The 16,809-nt window shown below is 35.5% G+C and overlaps 1 protein-coding gene across 11 annotated transcripts in view; it reads right to left on the reverse strand.

Moving 5' to 3' along the window:
* atp6v0a2a (ATPase H+ transporting V0 subunit a2a) overlaps positions 1 to 16,809 on the reverse strand; it is a 44,606-nt gene that overhangs the window by 6,591 nt on the left and 21,206 nt on the right. For 3 of the 11 annotated variants that reach the window (XM_073914410.1, XM_703033.10, XM_073914409.1), the window contains 10 exons: positions 14,827 to 14,920; positions 14,431 to 14,643; positions 11,066 to 11,216; positions 10,286 to 10,425; positions 9,467 to 9,624; positions 6,124 to 6,214; positions 5,897 to 6,015; positions 4,170 to 4,380; positions 2,224 to 2,343; positions 436 to 534 (listed from right to left, as the gene is read on the reverse strand). In XM_073914410.1, coding sequence (XP_073770511.1) covers positions 436 to 534; positions 2,224 to 2,343; positions 4,170 to 4,380; positions 5,897 to 6,015; positions 6,124 to 6,214; positions 9,467 to 9,624; positions 10,286 to 10,425; positions 11,066 to 11,216; positions 14,431 to 14,643; positions 14,827 to 14,920 — 1,396 coding nt within the window. Of the gene's footprint in view, positions 1 to 435; positions 535 to 2,205; positions 2,344 to 4,169; positions 4,381 to 5,896; positions 6,016 to 6,123; positions 6,215 to 9,466; positions 9,625 to 10,285; positions 10,426 to 11,065; positions 11,217 to 14,430; positions 14,644 to 14,826; positions 14,921 to 16,809 lie in introns of all 11 variants that reach the window. The other 8 variants (XM_009305133.4, XM_009305132.4, XM_073914408.1 and 5 more) reach the window with 3 other exon arrangements.

A 16,809-nucleotide genomic window follows, 5' to 3' on the forward strand; every position in this document is an offset into this window, starting at 1 on the left:
AATTGGGGGGGTCAGACCACCCCAAACCCCTTTGTAAGTCGAACCCTGGCTATATCATCTTATTATAACATTATATATATATATATATATATATATATATATATATATATATATATATATATATATATATATGACTTATATCATGATATGAGAGCCAGCCCTACTTGCACATTCATTTAGACTAGATATGCCAAATGGTTGAAGAACAATACATTGTTAATAATCATTAACAAAGCACAAGTGATTTCACATATTGCATATTTGTCATGTACACATAGACAATAGTGGTTTATTTTCAAAAATATGCACGTGTTGTATTTTTATTATGAGAAGTTTTCTGGTTCTTTGGCAAATATGAAATAATGCAATTAACCCCAAGTGAATGAGAGTCGGAGTGTTTTAATGGTGACAGAATTTGAGAATGTGAGACTGAACCTCTTGAGGGCCTCCTGATTCGCTCAGTCCTTCCTCTTCATCATGAACTACAGATGGGGACAGATCTTCTTCACTCACACGTCGCACTCGCTCATAGCCCTGCACACAAATAAATCTGATGTAGCATCCTTGCCTCTTTAACACGTCCATCATGCAATAATATTCAGTATCTTTATAATATTCTGTTATATACACAGGCATCTGAAGAATAGATTTGTCATTTAGGGCATCTGCACAAAAGTATTTCACATGTATATATATGTCAAATTTAATTGTTTCTTCGGTGCACAGCCATGCAGATGGGGACAAATCAATATCGGTTCAGTAATAGATCATAACCGGTTATTACGTACTGAAGTCATTTATCTGTATGTGCAATGTCGCAGTAGAATACTATGGCGAAGGAGGTGAGTGTGAATAAATAAAACGCTCCTACTTAAAAGGTAGATAATTATGCACAATTCAACCGCTTGTGAATTTTCTTGACAGTCTTTCATTGACACTGAAGAAGGCACAACACAACAAGCTGCTATTTCACTACTAGGGAGAAATGCTGTAAAAATCCATTTATGCCTCCCTCTCTCACACTTTGGACATTTGACCCGCTGGCGTGTTTGTAAGGTAACTTTTCCTCTCTTCTTGAGTGTTTAAGCGATACATGTGGATCCAGACATGAGCGTGTCTGTGGTGCGAGTTTTCTCCACTGTGTCTATATTGGATTAACTGTGATAACCATGCATTATGCGCAAATAGACTGTAACTGCGGCTGTTCTTCTCGTGTGACTCATGGGTGAACATGGCTTTTATTTCTAAAGCCAATCGCAGCCCTTTCTGTTGAGCGGGGATAGACAATCAATCAAAGGGTGTATAAGACCTCGCTTGACAGTGCTCAAAAAGCAAGCGGATCATATTTACATGAGTAAATGAGCAGGTAAAATTAAAAGTACAGTTCATATATCTTACTGCTTGCATTCAAGGACAAAATTGTATTACAGATAATACATAAATATTAATATATTTATCAATAAAAAAAATCCTTGTGTTGTGAAGAAAAAAACAAATTATGTATGGAAAGCATCGTCAATGCACCGTGATGCACCGAGATATCGAATTGAAACTAATCGATGACATGATAACCGTAACCGAACCGAACCGTGAGACCAGTTTAGGTTCACACCCCTAATATATTTATGTGTATGTTTGTGTGTTTGTGTGTGTGTGTGTGTGTATGTATGTACATATATATATATATATATATATATATATATATATATATATATATATATATATATATATATATATATATATACATACATATATATGTATATACATAAATATATATATATATATATATATATATATATATATATATATATATATATATATATATATATATATATATATATATATATATATATTATAATAACACCAAGAAAGTACTCATATTAAAACAGAAATTCATATAACTAAATAGCCGTCAATCTACAAAAAGGCAAATTTCTATAAAACAATTACCAATGTTATAGTACTCAGCAACATGTTAAACAAAAAATTAAGTTAATAAAATGATTTAAAATAAAGTTAATTCTACATTGAGGTGAGTAATTGCAATTAATATGTGATTATATTTTCCTGTCAAGTGAGCACTTAAGATTAATCATGAATAAGCATGAATTTTTTTCTCAATTCATGATTAAAAACACAACTTTGTGTGCTAATTTCTGAATGCACCATGTGATAACTAAACATCAGATACAAACACATACATACACAAGAACACAGACACACCCTGTGGATCCCCAGACTCTTCCCGCCGTGATGCAGCCAGTACAGATACAGAGGTTTGCCAAGCAGCAGCACTGGCACCGACAGCAGCGCCACCACCACCAGAAACACCTGCAGTCCCATCTGTCACAAGAACATGAACACATGCACAGATATCAGCGGCTTTCTGCTGTGGGCATTTCGAGTGCTGTTCTTTCTTGGTTTTAGTCTTATCTCTCTGGCAGACAGTTCTTCATCTTAGTGCAGATTAACTATACTATACTACACTATACTATACTAGAATACGCTTACTACACTATACCATACTATACTACACTATAATACGCTACGCTACATTATACTATACCATACTATATTATAATACGCTACACTGTTCTATACTATGCTATGCTATAATACACTAACTATACTATACTTTAATACGCTACACTGTACTATAATATACTATACTGTACTATATTATACTATACTATGTTATATTATGCTATATAATATACTGTACTATACTATACTGTACTATACTATGTTATATTATGCTATATAATATACTATACTATACTGTACTATACTATGTTATATTATGCTATATAAAATACTGTACTGTACTATACTATAATGTACTATATTATACTATACTATGTTATATTATGCTATATAATATACTGTACTATACTGTACTATACTATGTTATATTATGCTATATAATATACTGTACTATACTATACTGTACTATACTATGTTATATTATGCTATATAATATACTATACTATACTGTACTATATTATGTTATATTATGCTATATAAAATACTGTACTGTACTATACTATACTGTACTATATTATACTATACTATGTTATATTATGCTATATAATATACTGTACTATACTGTACTATACTATGTTATATTATGCTATATAATATACTGTACTATACTATACTGTACTATACTATGTTATATTATGCTATATACTATACTATACTGTACTATACTATGTTATATTATGCTATATAAAATACTGTACTGTACTATACTATACTGTACTATATTATACTAAACTATACTATAATACGCTACACTATACTATACTATATAATATGCTACACTGTACTGTACTATACTGTACTATACCATGCTGTAATACGCTAACTATACTATAATATACTATACCGTACTGTACTATACTATGCTATAATACGCTAACTATACTATACAACTCTACACTAAACTATACTATATTATACTATACTATAATAAGCTACATTGTACTATACTATACTGTACTATACTATAACATGCTAACTATACTATAATACACTATTCTGTACTGTACTATACTATGCTATAATACGCTACACTATACTATATTATATTATACTGTACTATACTTTACTGTATTATACTATAATACACTACACTGTACTATACTACACTATATAATACTATACTATAATATGCTACATTGTACTATACTATACTGTACTATACTACACTATGCTATAATACGCTAACTATACTATAATATACTGTACTGTGCTGTACTATACTATGCTACACTATACTATAATATACTGTACTGTACTATACTATTCTATTCATAAGAAGGAAGGTGTACCAAAGGGAGCTGTTCTTGGCCCACTGTTGTTCATTATTTACATAATACCCAATAATACCCCACATCAAATCTTTAATACACATGGCTTTAGTGACAACTTGTAAGAAGAAAAAGAATAATGATAATAATATATATTTTTTAATCTAATCTTGTCATTCACTAGGATCAATCTATATGACTTCTGCTCTAAGATAGCTGCTACTCATTCTAGTTCTTCTACTAGTTCTTCTTGAACTGTTAAAAATCTTCATTAGGTGTCATATTTGACTAATCTCTCTCATGTCATAGATGCAGAACGCATGCGCACACAATGAAGGGCGGCCATACATCACACACCTGGCCGGGATAAAGAGGTGAGGTGGCATTGGCCTGCATTAGGAACATGTTGATGAAGTGGATGAGGATACTCGGTGCCAGCTGTGAGTCTCGTGCTGTGTACGCCAGCCATTTGTAAAAGATCATAAAGGCCAAGTACCCAAAGAGGCAAAGCAGAAAGAGCAGCTCAGGAAGAAAAAGGAGATAGATCTTGTACTTCTGTCGGAAGTGCCTGGAGAGACATAGTGAAGAGAAGATAGATTTTTAGAAAGAGAAGGGAGAATTTGGAGAGAACAGGAGCAAAGAGAGGCTAAATGCAGAGGAAATGAGTATTGACTCTCTTCTGGTAGGTAGGTAGTTAGGTAGGTAGGTAGGTAGGAGTTTATTTATTTATTAATTTATACAGTATGATGTGCATCATACAGATCTTTCTGGCACTATTTGATGGCCGAATATTAAGCATATTAATTCCAACCCAAGCTCATTCTGGAAAGGTAGCCCCGCGGACGTTTCTGGAGACCGCGATTTACATGGCCGGAGGTACGTACGGCCGCGTTTATTTTTTTTTCGAGCGAACGCTGCGGGGCAGTGTGGTGCCGCTCCGCCGCTCCTCTTCGCGCTCGCCGGCCGCCGGCTCGCCTCCGAGTGGAGGGCTTTCCCGATGCAACCAGTTTGTCCGCTTAGCTCACAGCGTTGCGTCAGCGGAGCGGAGGCCCCAAAGAAGGAGGAGGAGAAGGAGGAGGCGGCCGCGGGGACGACGACCGGGATTGAGTACGGGGAACAGCGGTTCCGGAAACCAGGTAAGATGAAAAACGGAATCCGAAAAATAAGAGCGAGAACGCGGCGGGATCCGAAAACGCGGTCGAAATCGAAGACGAGGGCTTTTGCTTTTTTTTTCTTCTGGAAGGCTTTTGCGAACCGTCGCTCGGGTTTAGGGAAAGAGGAGGAGGAAGAGCAGGGCGGCCGAGTCGGCCGATCCGGCGGCTTTTCGCGCGAGAACGGCGCAGGCGCGAATGGCGCGCACTGCCGAGAGGCGCCCGAGACGCGAAAAAGCATGCACAGCGGCCTCTCACGGATCCGCGAAAACAAAAACCGCTCGAATACGTACCTCCCGGGATGTAAATCGCGGTCCGCAGAAACGTCCGCGGGGCTACGTTTCCACAATGAGCCCAGGTTGATTAATTCACAAGTATATACATTAATGAATATATAATCAAAGAATATATAATATATAATAAATGATACATAATGTATCTTAAGTATTCATTCATTCATTTTCCTTCAGCTTAGTCCCTTTATTAATCTGGGAGCACCACAGCAGAGGGAACCGCCAACTTATCCAGCATGTTTTACACAGCTGGTGCCCTTCCAGCTGCAATCCAGTACTGGAAAACATCCATACACTAATTCACACAGATTCACTATGGCCAATTTAGTTTAATTTAATTCAATTAACCTATAGCGCATGTCTTTGGACTGTGGGGGAAACTGAAGCACTTGGAGGAAACCCACGCAAACACGGAGAGAGCATGCAAACTTCACACAGAAATGCCAACTGATCTAGCTGGGACTTGAACCAGCGACCTTCTGGAAAATGAATGAATGAATGAAAACTATTATAAACAAATAGAATAAATAGAATAAATAACACAGCCCTGGAGTCCGTGAACCAGTTTGAAAACCCCTGTGTGCAACATATATTTATGTGTTAATATAATAATCAATGAGATGAACTGATGCTCACTCACAGGTGGTTAAAGACACTGAGCACAACACCGAAGCTCATGTGGACAACGCCGATGATCACAGACATCTTCATCTTGTAGGAGTTGAGGAAGGTAAGGCGGTTCACGGCCATGTTCCAGATCTACAGGTCAATCAAACACAACTAATCAAGCTTCAGCAAACAACAGCAGTCCATGACTCTGAGCCGAACACATCATTTTAGAAAGAGAGAGTGTGTGTGTGTACTCACTGGATCAATGCCCAAAGGATACGGCCCAGAGAAAACACCCGAAACATTGGGATTCAAGGTGAGTAACATATTTGATCGTAGAGTTTCATTTCTATGCAGTGGAAAAACAAGGAAAACAATCATTTGCAATGATTTGAATGACTATTTTAGAATATGCAAAAATGCAAAAGTGGAAATGAAGCACCATGGTACATCTGGAGACTCTAGTAAAGTAATGCATTGTGGCAATGTGCAATCAAGTAAGCAAATATAAGAGATTTATTTTAGGTTGCTGTCACACTAGGTTGCATTGCCTGCACCGACTGCAGCTGAAATAAGCACACTGATTATTGGAGATTTAATAATCAGGAATTTTAAGAGAAGAACTACAATGACATACTGCTTCCCTCATGCCACAGTTACAAATTTAAACAGATTCTCATCCATGTGGGGAAGAATGATATTCGGAAGGAACAGTCAGACCTGCTTAAGGATTTCTGTGAGCTCTTGGAAACTGCTTTAAGATTGAAAATGCACCCGTTCATCACTGAACAAGTTTGACCCTTTATTTTGGGGTGAGTCAGTCTTTGATCTCTCGACTGCAACTGGTTCACTGCAAAAAATGCTTTTCTTGCTTAGATTTTTTGTCTTATTTCTAGTCTAAATATCTAAAATTTCTTATATTAAAAAGCATTTTCTAGACAAGCAAAACAAATTGTCTTGTTTTGAGAAATTAAATGCCAATATTAAGTGAGTTTTTCCTTAAAACAAGCAAAATAATCTGCCAATGGGGTAAGCAAATTAATCTTGTTTTTTCTTTTGACGTAAGATTATTTTCCATTTTCCATAGGATCCATTTTAAGGTACTTTTATTTGTTTTTAAGTGTCTAAATGGTGCTGCACCCCTTTACCGCTCTGAGCTTCTCTGTCCCTACACACCTTATCGTTCGCTCAGGTCAGCCGACCAGCTCCTCCCGGGTGTGCCCAGGACCAGTCGAAAGCTCAGAGGGGATCGGGCTTTTGCTGTGGCTGCACCAAAATTGTGGAATGAGCTACCGTTGTACATTAGACAAGCCTCTTCTATCACTGTTTTTAAATCCCTTCTTAAAACCCACCTGTTCAATTTGGCTTTTAGTACAGTGTGAGATGTTGACATTTTATGTTTATTTATTTGTATTTTAAAGTTTGTTTTACTCTTTGTTGTCAGCACATTGGTCAACTGTGTTGTTTTAAAGTGCTTTATAAATAAATTGAATTGAATTGACCAATTTGTTCACAATTTAGCCGCTCACTTCTGTGATTTAGCACAACTGATCTCACATAATAAATTTACTATCCCAGAATTTTATGAGTCAGACTAATATTAGAGAATGATTTGCAGCCCAGTTCAGATTAAAAGTGCTCAATTAATTTAAATACAACAAATTCTGGCAACAAATGACCTAGGTGTCTATCAAAAGTGCTAGCGTGAAGCCAGTTTTAAGTGCCATAATTTATGCTACCAGTTGGTGACGCTATTTCTTTAAGTCTAAAGCCCAAAAGACCAAAATATACTTTGGTTTTTATAGCTGTGTCCCAAATGGCACACTATACACTATGCACTCATGCACTATGTACTTATGCACTTACACACTCAACAGGATAGTATATGTATGTAGTGGTGTCCCAAATGGCAAAAAAAATGTTTTTTACTAAGCGGAAATTAAAACCGTTTCCCTGATGACGTTTGCCAAATCAGTGAAATAAACGACCGAATTATCAAATAATACCTGCCGTGAGTATTGCCGCATTCACCATCGGGAGGCGCTATAATCACTCTCGTAGTAGAATTTTGCTTTCACTATCCAAAATTAATAAAGTTATTTAACATGTGCGTCCGATAGCTCCGCCCCTTCCGCTACGTAAGCAAACCTGCGGTCGTTGAGTGTGTGAAGTGTCCATCATTACACACTTCATTTTACTGGCTGAATGAGTGCATCATCCAGGTAATTAAAGTGCACTTATTATTTTAAGAGTTTTCAGTGTGAACACACTACTTACACTATTTATACTACAAAATGGCGTAGAATAGTGCATAAGTACGCGATTTGGGACGCAGCTTATGTGTATAGTAGGATCCCAAACTGAGGTCCAGAGAAACCCTCAGAGAGCAACAATGGGGCATTAAATATGTTTTAAAAATGTAATCATGCAAGTTAACAGACATTAAAGATTTTCCTAATAATTTTTAGACTGGTATGTAGCATACATTTTTCACAATCTAAAATAATTATATGACTATAAAAAGTATTTGTTACACAATTCAAATCAGAGACAGAACAAGCACAAAAGCTAAAGAAATCTGCACTGACTAACATTTAAATTAGATATCACTATGGTTTTAATATTATTTTAGAGAAAAAGAGGGTAGACAATGGTCTAGGTCGGATGACCTTTTCTAGTTTGCATGTGTTCTTAGCGTCTGTCAAAATATTATAACATTATCCTACTTCTCTATATGTGACATCAACTAAGGGTAAGCACAAAATTAATCTAAATCAGGGGTTTTCAAAGTGTGAGGCGCGCCTCCCCTGACATGCTCTGGCGCCCCCCAGGGGAGAAAATATATAATACAAATATAATTATTAAGTTTAATTATTATGTGTATTTTTATTATGTTTAAACGTTTTAATTAAACAAAGCTAAAAAAAAAATAATACGTCAAAAATAACAAAACCTTTTTTACCCAGAAGGCCATAGCTGTGAATTCGCTTCTGTTTGGCAAGCCTGCCAATACAGGTATATGCCTGCTAATTTACAGTCTATGCTGCTAATACAATGGATCGGTTTCTGAGACCCCCCGATTCAAAGCTTTCAAGTTCAGGGCTTAAACCCAAAAGACGACGATATGATGATCAGTATTTGAGTTTAGGATTTACGTGGACAGGACCAGCTGATGAACCACGACCTTTATGTGTGGTTTGTCAAGATATTTTGGCTAATGACAGCATGAGACCCGCTAAACTTCGGCGACACCTTGAAACCAAGCATTATGAGGTAGCAGGAAAACCTCGAGATTTTTGTGTGTGTGTGTGTGTGTGTGTGTGTGTGTGTGTGCGTGTGCGAGCGTGTGTGCGTGCGTGTTTGGGAGGAGGGGGGCACCAATGGATAAGTTGTCAAAAGGGAGGCCCACTGTATTAGACTTTGAAAAACCCTGATCTAAATATAATCCAAACATAATCCAATCAGATAATGTTACCATAAATGTGAAACAACATCAAAATAAACTTTGAAAAGTAGTTTTTATAGTCACACATCACAAACAAATGTAAATGTTTTAGTAGAAAAAAAAGTAGTTATATTAGATAACTGAATCTTGTCTTACGTCCACTCTTGTTCTGTGAACATGGCCTTGACGCTCCATGCTGAGCCAAAGATGTTGAGGGATTTGGAGAAACAGTCATTATAAATGAGCCCAGTGTATATGGAGAACAAGCCCATCATCAGTATGATGTACCGCCCGTCAAATAAGGTCATCCGGATCTGAACAGACATAAAAAGGTGTTAAAAGTCAAAGTGGAAATAGATTACAAAATGTATTTGTTTTGTGCTTTCAATACATAAAGAGTAAAGTCAGTATATATGAATGTGCTGTAATACAAAAGTAGATATATTAAAGAATGTTTAAAAAAACATGTAGAAATGATCTTCCTTAGTACTTTTTTCCTACTGTCAATTGCAACATTTGTCAAAATATCTTCTTTCTTGTTCAGCAAAAACAAAACCATGAGGGTGAGTAAATGGTCAATTCTCTTTTTTAGCTAACTGTTCCTTTAAGTAAAAAAAACCATCATCCCACTGTCCCTCCTGAGGCAATTATGAAAGAACTGACAATGCAATTCATCGACCGGCCACTAGAGGCTGGCTCCAAATGGGAGAAAATCCCCATAGACTCACATGTTAAAATGCCCAACCTTAAAGCAAGAAATAAAGGTGTCTACAGACTGTTACAAAAATGGTTTGTGTATATAGCTTATATTATAGTACATAGCATTTTTTGTACAACTCTTAATGTATATTAAGCGTTAAATTTCTGCAAGCTTAACGTGGAGCGGAAGGTTAATTTGCACTCTTCAGAAAGCTACAGGTGACGTTACATAATCTACTCCTGTTTTTTTGTTTTTTTTACAGTTTATGATCTGACCTCATTTCCTGGTCGTCTCCTTGTGTGATCTTTCTCAGTTAACACCATCCACAAAGCAAAGAGCGTCAAGACTGATCCATGACCAAGATCTCCGAACATGACCGCAAACAGGAAGGGAAAAGTGATAATGGTAAACGGAGCTGTGAAAGAAGCAACAAATAAATGATCACAAAATGAACCCGAACTGTAACACTGTTCCAAACATTCTAAACTACTGTTAAAAGGTTTAGGGTCGGTATGACTTTAAAAAAAAAAGAATACTTCTATTCAGCAGGAACACATTAAATTGATAATAACATTAGGATGATTTCTGAAATATCATGTGATACCGAAAGGGATAGTTTGTCCAAAGATTTACTAACACTCAAGTGTCTTTCTTTTGTCTGTTAAACGCAAAACATGATATTTTAAAGAATGTTGAAAACCAGTAGCTATTGACATCCATGATATGTGGAAAAAAATCCTACAAAACATAATGGCAAACCGTTCCTAACATTCTTCAATATATCTTCTTTTGTGCTCAACAGAAGAAAGTAACACAAACAGGTTTGGAATACGTGTATCTTGAGTATATAATGACAGATTTGTGTTTTTGGGTGAACTATCCCTTGAAAACTGACACTGTTCAAACAGAAAGCAGGTTTATAGTTCATTTTTATTGAGCCTGACAGCTACTAGTTGCTATTATAAGCTTGTTTATATGAAAAATACATTCATATAGTTTTAAAGCATTGCTTTGTTTTTCCAGTTTATCCAGCTGTTAATAACTGTTGCACTCACCTGGGCTGACCTCTCTGTAGTCACCCACTCCATAGGCTTCCACTATACTCTGAAAGCCTGAGGTAAACTTGTTGCTCCTTAAAAGTGTTGGTGGAGTGTCGCTGCTCGGGATACGGTTCACAAAAGATGGGACTGTGGCATCTCCTTTTCTCTATCAAGAAAGGTAAAACAGGCTTCAGTTACAGCTAATGATGGGAGACACTAATAAGCTTTTTAAAAAACTATGAACCAATAGAGTCATCTGCTTTGGAAAAACATTCAATCGTTATGCTACACATTGCTGACACCTGCTGGTCAGAACAGTTTAACATTTAACATTTAGGGCTCTATCATAGATATATACACTAGCATAGGGACCCTGAGCATGCGTCAATAGCGCCGCCACATTGGTACAGTGCTCCCAGGACAAATGTCATTCATCCGCACTAGTCAAGACAGTGTTATTACGTGAAGATGCGGGAATTTAGCGCTGTTTACGGGTGTAGTAACGAGGAAACAAAGAAAACAAAGCACAAAGGCAGAACATTTCATAGGTAATATTAAGTTTTTTCTGTTTTTGTATGTTCTAAACTTTTGTGCTAATCAGGTAACATTATTGATGATAATACAGTCACTACTGCATTCACCATACGCCAAAGCAGCTCCAACTAGCACTAAACACTCGGCTTATGCTAGTTTTGTTGAATAAAATCAGCAAACAATGCAAAAGAAATATGACAACGAGATGCTGTGCTGCCAGAAACCTGTATTATTGTCGGCTAGCGAAAGAGTCGTTCGGGGGATTCATTCACAAACGAATCACTCCCTCCATCAGTATGAGAAGTGAAAGCAGGAGAGGAGCTGTGTTTCAGGACATGATTAGATCAAATTTAACAGGGAGGGTGAATAGTACATTTCTGTACACACAAACACAAGCTTTTTGTCAGGAATGCCCGTGCGGCCACTGATCCATCAATGTAGAAAAGTGATGTAAAATTATAATTTTCGTAATTAGAAAAAAAAAAATTACACACTAACATCCAGGAAAATTCCCCATCACAGATACATGTGTATATGTGTATATCTCTGGCTTTGGATGGCCACAGTCCTCCACTGTACCTTGATCCCGCATTCATTTCAAAGGAGCGCTACCCTGTAGCAAGATGGCGGCGCTATTGACGCATTCCGTCCAATAGACAACGATAGGCCAGGCAACATCTAGTGTATATATCTATGGGGCTCTATTTTGACGATCCATGCGCAAAGTGCAAAGCACAGAGCGCAAAAGCAATTAGGGCGTGTCAGAATCCACTTTTGCTAATTTAAGGATGGAAAAATCCCCTTTGGACCTCGACGCATGGTCTAAAAGGGTTGAGCTTATTTTCTTAATGAGTTATAGGTGTGCTTTGAATCAGAGTCTCATCTCCCATTCCCTTTAAGAGTCAGTTGCGTTGCGCCAAAACGCATTTTCTATTTACATGACAGACGTTGTAAGTGGAAAAACTGAACCCTACACTAGCAAGAAAACAGTTAAACAGAGCATCTACAGCGCGAGAAAGAGAGATAGGGCCTTCTCATTATCTACTTTCACTTTTGCTCTCATGGATAAGGAAACCTCGTTGGCCAGACATCAATTAGCCTATGAATAAATAATTTTGTTTTATAAGCTTAAAGCTTTAAACATTTGTTTCAAAACTAGTTCTAAATTCAGTTCAAATTTCCAGCAAACGAATAAATGAACAACAATAACGAAGTGTGTTTAAACAACTGAGTTATATCCTAAAACACATGCTGTGCCCCATATGGTCTAAAACCTGACAGGTGGGCAAATCTAAGCTTGTTTTTTAATAAAACAAATATAAATATGGATATAATAAATAATACTGCTAATTATAATAACATTATACAAAAGCAAATAGTTATGAATAAATTGAAAAAGCCTCCCGAGATGAAGAAGGCATGAAAGTGTGGTTTTTATATTTATGTAGGCTAGAAAATAATATGTTTTGTAATATTTTAATCCTTTATATTTATATCCTATATATATCCCTAATATTTTAATTACATTTCATTTGTAAAGATATTTGCGTATTGGTGTACACCCTGTCTGTATTAAGCAATGTGTAAGCGAGGCGCACAACTAACGCGCTCTGCGCTGGACAATAGACCAGCTTTGATCAGATCTATTTGACCCTTCTCCTCAAAATAGCAACGCGCCAGCAATGCGCTTCAATACGCCTTCTTTTTTTAGACCAGAACGCTTATATGAGCACACATATGAGCGCACATGCATTTGCTATTTAAACAGCGTGACGCAAAACGTCAAAATAACTCTTGCACCAAGCTGAAACTAGCAAAAAACGATTGCGTTGCGCCTTGTGCCGCATTGCGCCGGGTGTATGATAAGGCCCTTAAACTGTTAAAAGCAACTTAGTAAAATGTAATTTTATGCACAGTAATATGCATTTTACAGACAAACATATTTTTAATGTACAAATAAATCGATCAAGTTTAGGATATTAAAGAGACAGTTCACTCAATAATGAAAATTGACATTGTTTATTCATCTTCATTCATTTGTTAAGCAAAAAAGACGATATACTGAAGATTCTTAGAAAAAAATTGTGTTTCTTTCTACTATGGATCTCACTGGCGGTTTTTCCCCAACATTCTTCAGAATATCTTGTTTTGTGTTTAACAGAGGATTAAAAAAATTCCAAAAAGTTTGGAAACACTTTTATTTGATTAAATGGTGAGAAATCTTTCATATTTCAGTGAACTATCCCTTAAGGGCAGCATACATACCCTTTAAAAAAGATAATTAATAAAGAATTAAAGTAATAGAATAACAAAGGCAAAATAATATTTAAAGTATTTTCTTTAAGATAAACAGTGTAAAAATGTTTAAAATAAATAAAATTATTATAATAATTTCAATACAATAAACATATCAAATAGGAAAGAAATGATCAAATAATTGATTTAAATAAATGTATGAATAAAATTTGATAAAAAAACAAACAAACTAATTAACAAAATTAGATTACAATCAATATTAAATTTGAATAAAATATGCAAATTATTTTGTGGAAAATAGTACAGCACTGGTGGGGGCACTACTGCGGCCTCCCACCAGTGCCGATATACAACCATATCGCACTGCTACTCGTGTGATATTGCTCATATATATATATTGCTCATATATATATATATATATACATATTTATTTTAAAAAAAATTCACAGAATAAGTTACATTTTAAACTATACAGGTAGTCTGTGTCATCAAAAAGACTGAAACCCCATGCTCTTGTAGGCACATCAATCCTTCCCAATGGCTTCTGCTACATCAGTAATTAGTTTAAAATCTATACCCCTGTTACTCACCGACCCCTCCTCGAGCGCCCGCCGCAGGTTGGCCAGGTCACTGACAGGACACCACACTTCAGCAATGAGACACTTATTTGTGACATCGAAGCTGCAGAGGTTGAGGATGTGATAAATGGCCTTCATCTTCTTCACCTGCAGAACCCAAGACTGGGCTGACTCTGAAGCTTTATGCAAGACCTGCTTCAAGTAATCCTCAGTGCGGTGCAAAACCTAACCAAAGACAGCTTCATTAACATTTAATTATGACAGCGCAGGCTCACATGATTAAGCGGTTTCTCTAGTGAATTTGATAATGTCAGCATTATTTAGCTGAGGACAAACCAATAGCAGAGTTCAATAACAAAAAGCTCCCCAAGGAGGCACTAAAGCTGCTGAGGAAAGCAGAAGACGTACATTGTGCAAGTCTTGAATGCGTGTTCTCAGGCTGTCCATAACATCGGCTCTTTCCTCGTCTGTCTCGGGATGAGGGTAAATATGACAGTGGTAACTGCAAAAATGATACAAAAAAACAAACAAAAAAAAAAACAAATGTGACTGCTGTTTTCTATGATATATACAATTAAAGTGAGAATTATTAGTCCTCCTGTGAATTATTTTTCCCAAATATATTTTCCAAATGATGTTTAAGCAATGAGATTATCACAGTATTTCTGATATATTTTTTTGACCAGAAAAACAAAAAAACATTTTAAAGTCAATTTTATTAGCCCCCGATTTAAGGAAGGTATGAAGTTTTACAATGAGGAACTAAAAGAATGAATACCAGCAGCTATCCAAACTTTAATGCCCAAGATACTACAGAGAGTGTGGAACAAGTTTGCGTATGGGGCTGATGTCACTCGAGTGTCAGGAGGGGTCATATTGAACAGCTATAAACTTGTTTTCTACTGAAAAAAACTTTAAGTACTCTTCAAATTGATTAATTACCCAAGGTTTTATCATGTTTCTCCATCCATGTATGATTAAATACAGATTTTCAAAGCTGTGTTATTCTTTTTGAATCACCCTGTACAATAGCTTGCCTAATTACCCTAGTTCACCTAATTAACCTATAAGCTTTTAAATGTCACTTTAAGCTGAACACTAGCATCTTAAAAATATCTAGTAAAATATAATATACTATCTTCATGACAAAAATGACAAAATCAGTTATTAGAACTAAGTTATTAAATTACTTACTAAATATATAAAGAGTTCAGATGCAACAATGCCTAAAAGCCGTTTGAAATTTCCTTAAAAAATTATTAAATCCTGTCTTTAGGTTCAGTAATTTCAAGTTTATGGTGAAGAATACACTCTTTTAAAGGTCTTAGAAATGAAAAAACCCAACATAAACATAGAAGTCTAAGAAAAATGCTAATTTTCATTGAAAATTAAAGATGGCACTTCAAATGTCACTTTAGACAATTCTTTGTTTTTTAACAAGGTAAATTTTCTTTTGCATCAAAACCAGCTAAATGCATAAGTGCTTTTTTTGCAAAACCCTCTAAATCCACCAACTGAAACAAGACAGTGTAATTAGTTCAAAATCACTAAAGATGCAATTAAATTATTTTACCAAACATAAAGAACATTACAAAAACCACCTAAAATTTAAAATATATAAATCTGTCAAGTAATTGGTGGTTCATTCCGCTGTGATAATAGAAAAAGCAGAAGAAAAATGAATGAATGAAATCTGTCAAGTAAGTGCATTAATCAATAATTTTACAATTGACACAATTAAATCTTAACAATCTGTTGTCATTTCTGATATTTGGGATTTAGATTTAATGTAAGTAGAACAATGTAAACATTGTAAATCCTGTAAATTAAGCTTGGTAGATTTAAATACAGTAGTGTAAAAACACTGTGAAACACCAATATCTGTGAATATAGTCCATTAATATGAAGAGCTTATCAGATTTATAGGTATTATAAAGTAATATAAATAATGTATAGTTTTATCCATTATAATTATCTTTTTTTTAAATAGCTTTAAATTAGCAAATAAAATACAAGGTAGGATTTATCATCTAAACAGGATTTAGATGATTAAAAGCAAATCTATTTGTTGATGGTGTACTACGTGCCTAAAGCATTCACTCATTATCTCATTTTTGGCGGAAGTGGCGTTTAGCAGCTTTTGCATCTAAACTCTTCCTATATATATCAGTTATTATATATAGTCAATAGACCTTATACTTCAATTGGAAGTCTCAATGTTTTTGCCGTTTTGCACAGTTAGTGCCATTTTAAAACTGTAAGTCTACTTTTGAGTCACTGATAAATTGGGTCAGTGTTTATGATGCTAAAAAATCGTGGGATAAAAAAAAACTTATAAAAATACTATTTGTGTTCATGTTGTTTAAAATAAGTAAATAAATATTTTTTTTA

Source organism: Danio rerio, chromosome 10 (genome assembly GCF_049306965.1).
Source record: "Danio rerio strain Tuebingen ecotype United States chromosome 10, GRCz12tu, whole genome shotgun sequence".
Taxonomy (NCBI): domain Eukaryota; kingdom Metazoa; phylum Chordata; class Actinopteri; order Cypriniformes; family Danionidae; genus Danio; species Danio rerio.